We start from the raw sequence: 14982 nt of genomic DNA, 5'->3' as shown, positions 1-14982 counted from the left end.
GACAGAACACAAGGCAACCAATGACAACATTTTGATTTGATTTTACGCCGCCGTGAGTAGTTTCCCCCTCTCCCACGCTCCACCCAGCCAGCCCCGAATCCCCAGCTTCTAGCGTGCACACTCCCCTCACTGGGGCAGGCCATACTCTCTGGAATGTGCATGCGAAGGGGACAGGGTTGACAACAGAACAGCTTCCCTCCCCAAAGCAACGCAGCTCTTTTGACGAGTGTCAATCTGGAGCAGCAACCTCAGGGGTCCCAACTCCGCTAAAGACAGCCCTGCACAGCCTCAGGCAGGGGGGGGGGGGGGGGGGGGGGGGGGGGGGGGGGGGGGTGAGGTCTCAAACGCAGTCATTGTTGCAATGTAGGAATCGCACAGCCGATTTTCACACAGCAAGATCTCACAGACAGCATTGCGACATCGAGCAGCGGCGGGCGTACATCGTGATGTATAAATCGACCCAATTTTCCTGGCTCCAAATATTAAGACACCACCCCCTCCCCCTCCCCAGCCATGATGTGGTCTTTGAACACAAATGGCGATCTATAGCCTGCCGCTAACACAGGCAGGTCAATACCACCCCGACGCAGAGGTTTAGGGAGGGAATTGCAGAGATGAGGGCCCCCAGGCTGAAGGCAAGCTCGCCAATGGTGAAGGAACGCTCAAAGAGGTAAGAATTGTGGAGATCTCCGACGGTCGTGGGGCTGCAGGGGGTCAGAGATCGGGAGGGCCGAGTCCACGGAGGCGGGAATTGAAAACAACGGCGGGAATTTACATCGAACATACCGTGCAGAAGGAGGCCATTCGGCCCATCGAGTCTGCACCGGCCCTTGGAAACAGCACCCCACCCAAGGTCAACACCTCCACCCTATCCCCAATTATAAATTGATCAGGGGACCGCTTTCTGCTACAGAGCCCCGGTTGGACCGTCGGGGAGGTGCAAACCACAGCACCAGAGACAAGAGAACACATTTCAGTTGCACGGCTTGGCAATGACAGTATAACTGCAGTCCCAGCCAGCACAAACCCAAGCTACAGACACACTGCACTGACCCGGTATCCGATCTGAAGGTGCAGATCGCTGGGTTTGGGATGGAACCGCAGGTCAATCCGGTCACCGTTGTCTCGGATGATATACTTGGCGCCTGGGTACTGGTTGTTACCCCTCCTAACCAACTCCTGGAGTCTGCAAGAACATGGAAAAAAAAAAATTGTTCCAATCAGTCAATAGCTTGGGAGTTACGCAGCGTACATCACCGGCACAACAGCAGGTCTGTGCCTAACAGCACCGGAGAATCAATTAGCCGAGGGCGGAACGGCGGTGCAGTGGTTAGCACTGCTGCCTCGCAGCACCGAGGAGCCGGGTTCGATCCCGGCCCCAGGTCACTTGTGGAGTTTGCACATTCTCCCCGTGCAACGCAGGCCATTGCCAGAGGGTAGGCTGCCCAGCATGCCGAGGTCAGTCAAGAGGGGGTTTCCGTCCCCAAACACCGAACCCAAACGGGGGGGGGGGGGGGAGAAAAAACCCAGTTCAATAAACGGAAAAATACCGCGGACACGGGGAATCTGACATTGAAACAGAAATGGTTGGATAAACTCCGGTGTCTGTGGAGAAAGAAACAGAGTTAATGTTTCGAGTCCACGCGGCCCTCGGGCGACTGGATTGGACGATCAGCTACGATCGTAATGAATGGAGGAGCGGACGGCCTCCACCTGCCCCTATTTTCACCGTTTCCTCAGAGCGGAAGAGACAGAGGGTTCTCGCCAAACAGCCCTACTGGACACACCTGTCGATGTTGAAGGGAGTGACGATTTCCGGGAATGTCATGTTGGCAGCGATCGACCGGGGAACGCCGACCTGATCGATGGAGAGGTTGGGGTCGGGCGTGATGACCGTGCGGGCTGAAAAATCCACTCGCTTCCCCATCAGGTTTCCCCGCACACGTCCTTCCTTCCCCTTCAGCCGCTGTTTGAGGGACTTCAGAGGCCGGCCAGACTTTTGCATTGCCTAAAATCCGGAGGGGGGGGGGAACGACAAAAAGCAAAATCTCAGAAGACAGCACGTTGCAACAGGCAACATTCACAGTTGTTCACTCCTTTAGATCGGAAGATGCAGCTTAAAAACTCAGATATTGTACAGGAAGTATTGACAGGAGCCCTGCAATTCAAATGGCACCTTTCACACCCGAATGCAGATTCTCTCCCAGTAATCAGCGTATTTGATTTTGAAGTAAGGGTCCATAAACGTCTGAGGTTGTGACGTCGAGCGACCTCAGTACACCAGCAACAACATCCATGACCCTCATGCAGCAATGGCCACGGGGTCCTTTGCGCTCAGGGCAGACAACACCCCACCAAAGGGCAGCGAGCCTCAGACAGTGCGGCACTCCCTCAGTACTGACCCTCTGACAGTGCGGAACTCCCTCAGCACTGACCCTCTGACAGTGCAGCACTCCCTCAGTACTGACCCTCTGACAGTGCAGCACTCCCTCAGTACTGACCCTTCGACTTACCCTGGGAAGTCCGGGCAGTTCATTGTCGACCATGGTGGCGACGTGAAACTGCAGAAGTTTGACATCCTCCGCGATGACGTGAGCCGCTGCCCCGTTCTGCTCGTTCCGCCGTAGTTGGTTGTTGATTTTGACGATGTCGGCCAGTTTGTGGGTCAGGTCATCCTGTAAACAAGGGGGACACGGTCTTATTTACTTAGTTAATGAAAAAATATCACCAAGCGAGCAAGCCAGTCAGCTGGAAACAATGCACTGGGTTTACTGCCCGTTTAAAGCTTACATTGCCCCTCACTGCATCCCCCCCTGCCGAGAGCCAGTTGCCCCGTGATACCCAACTGGCTGGTCTCCACGTGTGCGTGTGTTTAATTATTCAACAAGGGGAGGAGGAATTACAGCAGAACTGGATCCCAATCAGGAGCAGGAATGCTGGCAAACTCCGACCTGGTTAATGTGGGAAAGAGGGAAACCAAATACCTCAACACCCCCCTCCCACTCCCGGAGAGAAAAAAAGGAGAGAAAAAAAGGAGAAAGAGAGAGGCCGAGAAAAAGAGAGAGAGAGAGAGAGAGGCCGAGAGAGAGAGAGACAGAGAGAGAGAGAGAGAGGCCGAGAGAGAGATCTGTGATTTCCCAGATCTGTGTTTTAATTTTTGTTTCCTGTATTCTGCGCTTTCCCCATTGCCTGACCCGCCCGCGCGACAGATAAAATCGGTACCTGATTGCGAGCGGAGCCCTGCATGACGACAGCCGGCCGCACGGAGAGGGGCGGCACAGGAAGCACGGTCAGGATCATCCACTCCGGCTTGGCGTACTTGGGGTCCATGCCCAGGATCACACACTCCTCGTCCGTGATGCGCTTGAAGATCTCGTACACCCGCTCCGGGTTCAGCAGGATCTTCTTCTCCTGTGAGTCCTCATTGACGTGCTTCCACTCGGCGTACAGCTCCAGGCCTACCCTCCGAATGCGGGGCTGGTATCGGCCGCAGCCTCCGTGACCCTAGGACAGGGAAAGCCACAGTTGGGTAGCGACAACGCAAATCGATCACATTGCACGTTTTACCGCCCTCAGCCCGGTTAACGATTAGAGACCTGTGGTAAACACCACTAGTGATATATTGTATGTATTACGGCACTGCCCGTATATTACAGGTACGACGGTAACCGACACAAATTCAATAGTAACTTACTGGACGTGGGATTGTTGGGGGGCACAGTGGTAATGTCACGGTAATCGAGAGGCGCAGAGTAATGCTCTGGGGGACACGGGTTCAAATCCCACTACTGCAGATGGTGATATTTGAATTCAGGTTGAAAAAAAATCTGGAATTAACACTCCAATGATGACCATTGTCGATTGTCGTAAAAACCCATCAGCTTCACTTGAATTTAGAGTGCATTCGGCCCATCGAGTCTGCACCAGCCCTTGGAAAGAGCACCACACTTAAGCACAGGCTTCTACCCTGTTCCCGTAACCCCACCTAATCTTTTAGACACCAAAGGGCAATTTATCGCGGCCAATCCACCTAACAGCACGTCTTTGGACCGTGGGAGGAAACCGGAGGAAACCCACGCAGACACTGGGAGAACATGCAGACTCCGCACGGACAGTGACCCAGAGCCGGGATCGAACCCGGGTCCTCGGTGCCCTGAAGCTGGCTTTTGGTTGACGGTAAACGATCACCGCCCGCGTCGGTTGCACCAACGCTCAAATCGAGGGGAGGACTCGACGACGGAAATCCCGCTTACCTTCTCCTTGGTGAGGTCTTCCTCGCCCTCCTGCTGCTCCACCCCAAACTTGTTGTCCATCTCCTCGCCGCCCTCACAGATGTTCTTCCCTTTGCAAAGATCGTAGACGTGAGTCAGCCGTTTCCGTGGCTGCCCCTTCGATTTGATCAAGATGTCTTTGATTTTGGGATTGTTCTATGCACAAAAGAAACACGAGGGAGAGATTCAGATGAATAATTACACAGACACACACGGATCATTTAAAATCAGAGATTTCTCTTCTGAGTGTCTTTAAGACAGAGATAGATAGGTTCTGGATTAATAAGGGGATCGGGGGTCATGGGGAGAAGGCAGGAGAATGGGGATGAGAAAATATCAGCCATGATTGAATGGCGGAGCGGACTCGATGGGCCGAGTGGCCTAATTCTGCTCCTATGTCTTATGCAGGTACAGCAGGCGACACACACAGACACAGACACTGACACAGACACAGACACTGACACAGACACTGACACAGACACTGACACAGACACTGACACAGACACTGACACGGACACTCACACTGACACTCACACTGACACTCACACTGACACTCACACTGACACTCACACTGACACTCACACTGACACTCACACTGACACTCACACTGACACTCACACTGACACTCACACTGACACTCACACTGACACTCACACTGACACTCACACTGACACTCACACTGACACTCACACTGACACTCACACTGACACTCACACTGACACTCACACTGACACTCACACTGACACTCACACTGACACTCACACTGACACTCACACTGACACTCACACTGACACTCACACTGACACTCACACTGACACTCACACTGACACTCACACTGACACTCACACTGACACTCACACTGACACTCACACTGACACTCACACTGACACTCACACTGACACTCACACTGACACTCACACTGACACTCACACTGACACTCACACTGACACTCACACTGACACTCACACTGACACTCACACTGACACTCACACTGACACTCACACTGACACTCACACTGACACTCACACTGACACTCACACTGACACTCACACTGACACTCACACTGACACTCACACTGACACTCACACTGACACTCACACTGACACTCACACTGACACTCACACTGACACTCACACTGACACTCACACTGACACTCACACTGACACTCACACTGACACTCACACTGACACTCACACTGACACTCACACTGACACTCACACTGACACTCACACTGACACTCACACTGACACTCACACTGACACTCACACTGACACTCACACTGACACTCACACTGACACTCACACTGACACTCACACTGACACTCACACTGACACTCACACTGACACTCACACTGACACTCACACTGACACTCACACTGACACTCACACTGACACTCACACTGACACTCACACTGACACTCACACTGACACTCACACTGACACTCACACTGACACTCACACTGACACTCACACTGACACTCACACTGACACTCACACTGACACTCACACTGACACTCACACTGACACTCACACTGACACTCACACTGACACTCACACTGACACTCACACTGACACTCACACTGACACTCACACTGACACTCACACTGACACTCACACTGACACTCACACTGACACTCACACTGACACTCACACTGACACTCACACTGACACTCACACTGACACTCACACTGACACTCACACTGACACTCACACTGACACTCACACTGACACTCACACTGACACTCACACTGACACTCACACTGACACTCACACTGACACTCACACTGACACTCACACTGACACTCACACTGACACTCACACTGACACTCACACTGACACTGACACACACACTCACACTGACACACACACTCACACTGACACACACACTCACACTGACACACACACTCACACTGACACACACACTCACACTGACACACACACTCACACTGACACACACACTCACACTGACACACACACTCACACTGACACACACACTCACACTGACACACACACTCACACTGACACACACTCACACTGACACACACTCACACTGACACACACTCACACTGACACACACTCACACTGACACACACTCACACTGACACACACTCACACTGACACACACTCACACAGACACACTGACACACACTGACACACACACTCACTCACACTGACACACACACTCACACTGACACACACACTCACACTGACACACACACTCACACTGACACACACACTCACACTGACACACACACTCACACTGACACACACACTCACACTGACACACACACTCACACTGACACACACACTCACACTGACACACACACTCACACTGACACACACACTCACACTGACACACACACTCACACTGACACACACACTCACACTGACACACACACTCACACTGACACACACACTCACACTGACACACACACTCACACTGACACACACACTGACACACTCACAGGCCTAGTTTCGGGAGCCCGTTCAGAGGAGGAGGAGCAGTCTCTGTGCGAGTATAAAAACCTACTTTAACCCGGGGATCGCGGCCTAGTTTCAGGAGCCGTTCAGAGGAGGAGGAGGAGGAGCAGTCTCTGTGTGACTATAAAAACCCGACGGCAACTTCCTGTTTTCCACTTTTTCCTCCAAAAGTGACGTCAGAGGGAAGCTGTGATCTGATTGGTTGATAGCAAATCTGCCCCAAATGTTAAAAAAACACAGCTCAACTCGTAAACTTTAATTAAACTAATGAATTAATTAGAGATGGCTGGTCAGGTGATGTGCTTGAGCTGCTTGATGTGGGAGCTGGCAGATCCCATTGCGAGCTGCAGCGACCACATCTGCAGTAAGTGTTGGCTGCTCGAAGAGCTCCGGCTCAGAGTTGATGAGCTGGAGTCTGAGCTTCAAGCACTGAGGCACATCCGGGAGGGGGAGACTTACCTGGACAATGTTTCAGGAGACAGTCACACCTGTCAGAGTAAGTAGTTTAAATCCTGCCAGTGGCCAGGGACAGCAGGGTGTGACTGCAAGTCAGGCAGGGAAAGGGAACCAGCAGTCAGGAACTCAGGAGCCTCAGCCTTTGACCCCGTCCAACAGGTATGAGGCACTTGCTCCCTGTGTGGATGGCGAACAGGGTTGCAGGAAGGATGAGTCAGCTGACCAAGGCACCATGGTTCAGCAGGCCATTCAAGGGGAGGGAGTAAATAGGCAAGTTGTAGGGGATTCTATTATCAGGGGGATAGATAGTATCCTTTGAGAGCAGGATAAAGAGTCCCGCATGGTATGTTGCCTGCCCGGTGCTAGGGTGCAGGACATGTCTGACCGGCTTGAAAGGATACTGGAGAGGGAGGGGGAGGATCCAGTTGTTGTGGTCCATGTCGGTACAACAACATAGGCAAGTCTAGGAAAGAGGACCCGTTTAGAGATTATAAAGAGATAGGATTCAAATTTAAAAACAAGTCCTCAAGGGTCATAATCTCCGGATTACTGCCCGAGCCACGTGCAAATTGGCAGAGGGAGGCAAGAATAAAGGAAGTTAACACACGGCTGAAAGAGTGGTGTGGGAAAGAGGGGTTCCTTTTCCTGGCATCAGTTTTGGGACAGGGGGGACTTATACCGTTGGGATGGTCTCCACCTGAACCGAGCTGGGACCAGTGTTCTGGCAAAAAGAGTAAATTGGGTAGAAAGGTGAAGTAATCAGTGGGAAGCGTAGCTGCTTAGGAATACAAAAAAAGCACGAAAAGATAGGAGAGGTTACGATAGCCCCCATCTCACAAAATATGACAGTGTATGGAAAGGCTCAGTAAACAGCTTGTGATGGAGCCCACGAGGGAACAGGCCATTTTGGACTTACTGTTATGTAATGAGCCAGACTTGATAAAAGATCTTAAAGTAAGGGAGCACTTAGGAGGCAGTGATCATAATATGGTAGAATTCAATCTCCAATTTGAAAGAAGGTATAATCAGATGTAAAGGTGTTAGTTAAATAAAGGTAACTACAGGGGCATGAGGGAGGAACTGACGAAAATCGACTGGGAGCAGAGCCTAGTGGGAAAGACAGTAGAACAGCAATGGCAGGAGTTTCTGGGAGTAATTGAGGACACAGTACAGAGGTTCATCCCAAAGAAAAGAAAGGTTATCAGAGGGAGGGGATTAGGCAGCCATGGCTGACAAAGGAAGTTAGGGGGGAATGCATCAAAGCAAAAGAGAAAGCCTATAATGTGGCAAAGAGTAGTGGGAAGTCAGAAGATTGGGAAGGCTACAAAAACAAACAGAGGATAACAAAGAGAGAAATAAGGAAAGAGAGGATCAAATATGAAGGTAGGCTAGCCAGTAACATTAGCAATGATAGTAAAAGTTTCTTTAAATACATTAAAAACAAACGGGAGGCAAAAGTTGACATTGGGCCGTTCCAAAATGATGCTGGTAATCTAGTGATGGGAGACAAGGAAATAGCTGAGGAACTGAATAAGTACTTTGCGTCAGTCTTCACAGTAGAAGACAGGAGTAATATCCCAATAATTTAGGAGAGTCAGGGGGCAGAGTTGAATATGGTAGCCATCACAAAGGAAAAAGTGCTAGAGAAACTAAGAGGTCTAAAAATTGATAAATCTCTGGGCCCAGGTGGGCTACATCCTAGAGTTCTAAAGGAGATAGCTGAAGAAATAGTGGAGGCGTTAGTTATGATCTTTCAAAAGTCACTGGAGTCAGGGAAAGTCCCAGAGGATTGGAAAATCGCTGTTGTAACCCCCCCCTGTTCAAGAAGGGAACAAGAAAAAAGATGGAAAATTATAGGCCAATTAGCCTAACCTCGGTTGTTGGCAAGATTCTAGAATCCATTGTTAAGGATGAGATTTCTAAATTCTTGGAAGTGCAGGGTCAGATTAGGACAAGTCAGCATTGATTTAGTAAGGGGAGGTCGTGCCTGACAAACCTGTTAGAGTTCTTTGAAGAGATAACAAATAGGTTAGACCAAGGAGAGCCAATGGATGTTATCTATCTTGACTTCCAAAAGGCCTTTGATAAGGTGCCTCACGGGAGACTGCTGAGTAAAATAAGGGCCCATGGTATTCGAGGCAAGGTACTAACATGGATTGACGATTGGCTGTCAGGCAGAAGGCAGAGAGTTGGGATAAAAGGTTCTTTTTCGGAATTGCAACCGGTGACGAGTGGTGTCCCGCAGGGTTCAGTGTTGGGGCCACAGCTGTTCTCTATATATATTAACAATCTAGATGACGGGACTGGGAGCATTCTGGCTAAGTTTGCCGATGATACAAAGATAGGTGGAGGGGCAGGTAGTATGGAGGAGGTGGGGAGGCTGCAGAAAGATTTAGACAGTTTAGGAGAGTGGGTCCAAGAAATGGCTGATGAAATTCAACGTGGGCAGGTGCGAGGTCTTGCACTTTGGAAAAAAGAATAGAGGCATGGACTATTTTCTAAACGGTGACAATTAATAATGCTGAAGTGCAAAGGGACTTGGGAGTCCTAGTCCAGGATTCTCGAAAGGTAAACTTGCAGGTTGAGTCCGTAATTAAGAAAGCAAATCCAATGTTGTCATTTATCTCAAGAGGTTGGAATATAAAAGCAGGGATGTACTTCTGAAGATTTATAAAGCATTAGTTAGGCCGCATTTAAGATTTAGACAGTTTAGGAGAGTGGGTCCAAGAAATGGCTGATGAAATTCAACGTGGGCAAGTGCGAGGTCTTGCATTTTGGAAAAAAGAATAGAGGCATGGACTATTTTCTAAATGGTGACAAAATTAATAATGCTGAAGTGCAAAGGGACTTGGGAGTCCTAGTCCAGGATTCTCTAAAGGTAAACTTGCAGGTTGAGTCCGTAATTAAGAAAGCAAATGCAATGTTGTCATTTATCTTAAGAGGCTTGGAATATAAAAGCAGGGATGTAATTCTGAAGCTTTATAAAGCATTAGTTAGGCCCCATTTAGAATACTGAGAGCAATTTTGGGCCCCACACCTCAGGAAGGACATACTGGCACTGGAGCGGGTCCAGCGGAGATTCACACGGATGATCCCAGGAATGGTAGGCCTAACATACGATGAACGTCTGAGGATCCTGGGATTATATTCATTGGAGTTTAGGAGGTTGAGGGGAGATCTAATAGAAACTTACAAGATAATGAATGGCTTAGATAGGGTGGATGTAGGGAAGTTGTTTCCATTAACAGGGGAGACTAGGACCCGGGGGCACAGCCTTAGAATAAAAGGGAGTCACTTTAGAACAGAGATGAGGAGAAATTTCTTTAGCCAGAGAGTGGTGGGTCTGTGGAATTCATTGCCACAGAGGGCGGTGGAGGCCGGGACGTTGAGTGTCTTTAAGACAGAAGTTGATAAATTCTTGATTTCTCGAGGAATTAAGGGCTATGGAGAGAGAGCGGGTAAATGGAGTTGAAATCAGCCATGATTGAATGGTGGAGTGGACTCGATGGGCCGAATGGCCTTTCTTCAACTCCTATATCTTATGCCTGGCTCCAGCTGGACATCTTCTGATTCTGGACAGCACTGTGTCACTAGAGGACAACCATGGGTCTCAGATGTCAATCACAGCCGATGAGCCCATCAACGCACAATGCCCAGGTCTCCACGTGTAGAACAGGAATAGTTTCATTATTTGCGCACAATACGTGGGCACTGGCTAGGCCCAGCATTTATTGCTCACCCTAGTTACCCGAGAGTGGGTGAGCCGCTGCAGTCCGTGTGGTGTAGGTACACCCACTGTGCTGTTAGGGAGGGAGTTCCAGGATGTTGCCCCAGCGACAGTGAAGGAACGGACGATATATTTCCCAGTCAGGGTGGTGAGTGACTCGGAGGGGGACCTCCAGGTGGTGGGGTTCCAAGGTATCTGCTGCCCTTATCCTTCTAGATGGTAGATGCTAGATTTGGAAGGCGAAGTACATCGTGTAGATGGCGCACACGGCTGCAACTGTGTGAGAGTGGCGGGATTAATGCTGAAGGTGGTGGATGGGCTTGCAAGCAAGTTGGCGGTTTTATCTTGGATGGTGTTGAGTTTCTGGAGTGCTGTTGGGTATTCCGTCACACTCCTGACTTTGTAACTTGTCGATGGCGGGCAGGCTTTGGGGGTCAGGAGGCGAGTTACTCTCCGCAGGATTCCCAGCCTTCTACAAGAGTAGATCACAGTATTTATACTGTTGGCCCAGCTCAGTTTCTGGTCAATGGTCACCCCATTCAGTGATGATAAAGTCATTGAATCTCATGGGGAGATGGCGTCATTCTCTTGGGCGTTGGCAATTGGCTCGGCACTTGTCCACGCATTGATCAGCCCAGGCCCGAATAGGTCCAGGTCTTGTGCACGTGGCATCAGGGAGATCTATCTTAGAATCATTGCAACCCAATATTATAGGGCACTGTCCTGGAATGAAGAACAAGGAGACTTTTCCCATTTATTGTGACCAATAATCCCTTAACCTGCATCATCAGAAGTAACATAAAGGTGCTACTTACAGAATCGACCAGCAGCTTGGAACAGAAAAAGCAGACGCATCGGAGAACTTTCATCGTCTTGGTCAGGAAACCCACGTGGAACACGGGCTTGGCCAGCTCGATGTGGCCAAAGTGACCCGGACATTCGGTCATGTTACCTGCAAATGGGGAGTAACAGATCGTGAGATGCTGCAGAACGTCACGGGTCGTTCGTAACGTGGGCTGGTAAATCAGCTTAGGGAAAAACGAGCGAGTATGAAGCTACTCTTTATATTTAAAAAAACTCCCCGTCTCTGGATTATCAGTCCGGTTACATGCCACACTGCAACCGTACCTGCTCCCACCCCCTCCCCATAAGCACAGGTCAGGGCGGGAAGAGTGGAGATGATGGGGTTCCTTCGCCATGCTGGGCAAATCACTCACCTGCACAGGTCTGGCACCTTCCAGTTCTTTCAATGACACCTTGGCGGGGGTCCATCAGCCCCCCCAGCTTGGGGCGGCCCCCCTCTGTGGTCTCGGAGTACTTTATTCCTCCCTCGGTCACAGACATCCGTTTCTGGGGCGAGAGACAAAACAAAAAAGAGCCGTGAGGAAGAGGGGCGGGGGATAAATCGCAAACTAACATGCCCACGTCACCTGGAATTGAGCCCAAACCCCACCGCCATAGCTTTCCGTTCATTTCCCTCTGCTTTCACCAGCCTCCCCCCCCTTAAATGCAACAGTGGCGGCTGCCCCCGCTACTTCACGGTAACTATTTCCACCTTAGCACCACGGTTACCATCTTGTGCGGACGCAAAAAAAAACCCCAGCACAAAACACCCCAACAGGGCGCTTGCACCACAGCAACCTCCCAAACAATATTTGAAACCAAGGCGGGTGGCCCAAAATCCTGGTCAAGGAATTAGGCTTCAAGGGGAGCTTTATAGGAGATGGATATTCCCCGAGTGGTCGGTCCCGAATCCCTGATCGGATTTACCAGTGTTGGCATGGTCAACAGTTTAAACTGGTCTATTCGCCCGCGTGCTGTTTGCGGGATCTTGCTGTGCAGTCAAGCGCGCGCCTACGGGGCGACAGCAACTGGGAAAAGCGACCCGCTTGGGGCTTCCAGGAATGGAGTCATCAGGTGACCATTAAGTCAGGAATGCGCACAGGTCATCAGGCAGCCAATGGAAGCCGTCTTGGGGTGGACCCGATGCACTGAACAATGGGCTGCCATCGAAACTTCGCAGAACTCAACATGAGCTGTTGTTTTGGAGCAGGGAAGGTGGAGTGGGGAGAAAGACGATCAGAGTGCAAGGAGACAGAGATCCAGACTTTCCACGATTAACAGGGGCAACGTCCTCCAACATTAAACGCACCACTTCATCGGTCGAGCACCTTACGACAGTAACCACTGCTCATGATCTGCTGTAACTAGGACTAATCAGCCGCCCCCCTCTCCGTTAGTCACATCTGCCCATTCAACTTTCCTCCAATCTCCTTTCTGCCTGGCTTTGAACACGACTCCCTGCATTTTATTTTTTAAAAAGTTTTCTTAAATCGCCCACCATCCTGCCACGAGAAGCGGTTTCTTTAACCTCCCTCCTGATTCGAACGCCTGCATTAAATCTCTCCTTAAACCTTCACTAGCCTAAGCAAAGCGCCCCCCTCTCTCCGGGACGTTTCTGGTAAACCGCCTCTGCATCCCTCCCACCCCCCCCCCCCAACTCCCAAGGCCCGCGTCTCACATGAAGCTCACTGAGCAACGATTCATTTGCAGGGTTTCTAAAGACGGAGCACGCAGCAAAATTAAACCTACAGACCGGGAGAAAAATCCCCCCAAATGGCCGCCACCCTCTCATCTTTCCCGGGACTGGATTTATTTGCAAACGGAATTACGGAGGTAAACGCACATTAGAGAGGGCGCAGAGAAGGAAGGTGGAAGCAAGATTAGAATGGAGATCTGGATATTAACTTGATGGGAATAATCTGCAGGGCGATGAGGTGTCGAGCTGGTGGGGTGGGGCGAGCCGGACAAGCAAGAGCCAGCACAGGAAAGAGAATGAATGGCCTCCTGCATTCTAGAAAATTCTCAGGTACGCCTCAGTGCTGGCAACATTCTGGAGCCAACTCCTCAAACCCCAGCTAGATAGCGAACCCATCTCAAAGCCTCTTTATTGACCAGCGTTCAAATCTCTCCCAAGGTCTCCCCCATTCTGGTCATTCCTCCTCCCCCCCCCCCCCAAACCAACACGGTGCCCCAATTCTGGCCTCTTGCCCCACTGTTGGTGACCATGGAACTCCCTCTCTGGACCATGCCCGCTCTGTACACCCACATTTTTGTTTGACCCTCCCTGCTGTGAAGGACTTGCGGATATTGGAATACAAATTGTTGTGTGTGGGGTTAATTAATCGCTCAGCCTTGCCCCTCAATAAGGCACGGATTTATGGAACCATAGACAGGTCGATCGCATGTCTATTTCTCAAATTAAAGAGGCAATTTGCACCCTAATGGATTGTGTCCAATGATATTTTGTGGGTATTGGTTTGAACTCAACAGCAGTGGGGGTTGGGGCAAGAATGCAGGACATGAAAAAAATTGCAGCAAGGTTTTATTGGTAATCTTGGCTTTATTTTTTAAACAATTTCTTGACAAACTCAAGGATACAATAGTGTTAAATAGACCCAGGTATAAAGAACAGTTTTGGACCCACATTCATCTTCCAGTACCTAAATTCCGCAGCCTTAATACACGAGTTAATAGTGTCGAATAGTGTGTCACTCCACTGCTACTGCCTGGATTTCAGTGAGCTACTAGACCCTGTACACAGACAGTACAATTCTAGATGTTGCCCTCCCAGACTCCCGGCGGCTGGAGTGCTGTCAATGCTCAGGGGACGTCAGCAACAACGATCGGATGCATCAAGAGCATCGCAGGCGAGGAATTTTAACATGTTACACAGCAGGGAGAAGCAGCCTCTTGTAACATATCTACGCAAACCTCCCCTTCCTAAAAAGCAGCACGCTACATCGCCAGTCTTCCGCTTGCTGTTGAAACACGATCGTATCAGACAGTCGAGGGTATCGGCTGATGGAAGGTGCCACGCCGGAGGATAAGGTCACCCTGCAGGACAGTGAAACAAGTTGGGAGCCACTCGCCTCGCACGGCTGCCCAGTTAATGGGGGTGCAAAGTTAGGAGTGAGTAAACAAAGAACTTTATTAAGATATTGCCTAAATCCTAAGCAACTCCAAAAAGTTAAAAAGCAATATAGAC

At 50.3% G+C, this 14982-nt stretch overlaps 1 protein-coding gene across 1 annotated transcript in view; it reads right to left on the bottom strand.

Moving 5' to 3' along the window:
* polr2a (RNA polymerase II subunit A) overlaps window positions 1-12368 on the bottom strand; it is a 36523-nt gene extending 24155 nt beyond the window's left edge. Inside the window, exons 1-7 of the mRNA XM_072493246.1 lie at window positions 12152-12368; window positions 11750-11886; window positions 4254-4427; window positions 3223-3504; window positions 2514-2675; window positions 1788-2008; window positions 1054-1186 (exon numbers count right to left, since the gene is read on the bottom strand). Of these exons, the coding sequence (XP_072349347.1) occupies window positions 1054-1186; window positions 1788-2008; window positions 2514-2675; window positions 3223-3504; window positions 4254-4427; window positions 11750-11886; window positions 12152-12353 (1311 nt within the window). The 5' untranslated portion in view covers window positions 12354-12368. The remainder of the gene's footprint in view (window positions 1-1053; window positions 1187-1787; window positions 2009-2513; window positions 2676-3222; window positions 3505-4253; window positions 4428-11749; window positions 11887-12151) is intronic.
* Between the last annotated feature and the right edge of the window lie 2614 nt (window positions 12369-14982).

This window comes from Scyliorhinus torazame, chromosome 31, assembly GCF_047496885.1.
Source record: "Scyliorhinus torazame isolate Kashiwa2021f chromosome 31, sScyTor2.1, whole genome shotgun sequence".
In the NCBI taxonomy this organism is placed as follows: Eukaryota; Metazoa; Chordata; class Chondrichthyes; order Carcharhiniformes; family Scyliorhinidae; genus Scyliorhinus; species Scyliorhinus torazame.
Note: the sequence above shows the minus strand (reverse complement) of the source record. Positions and strands in the feature narration are given on the sequence as shown.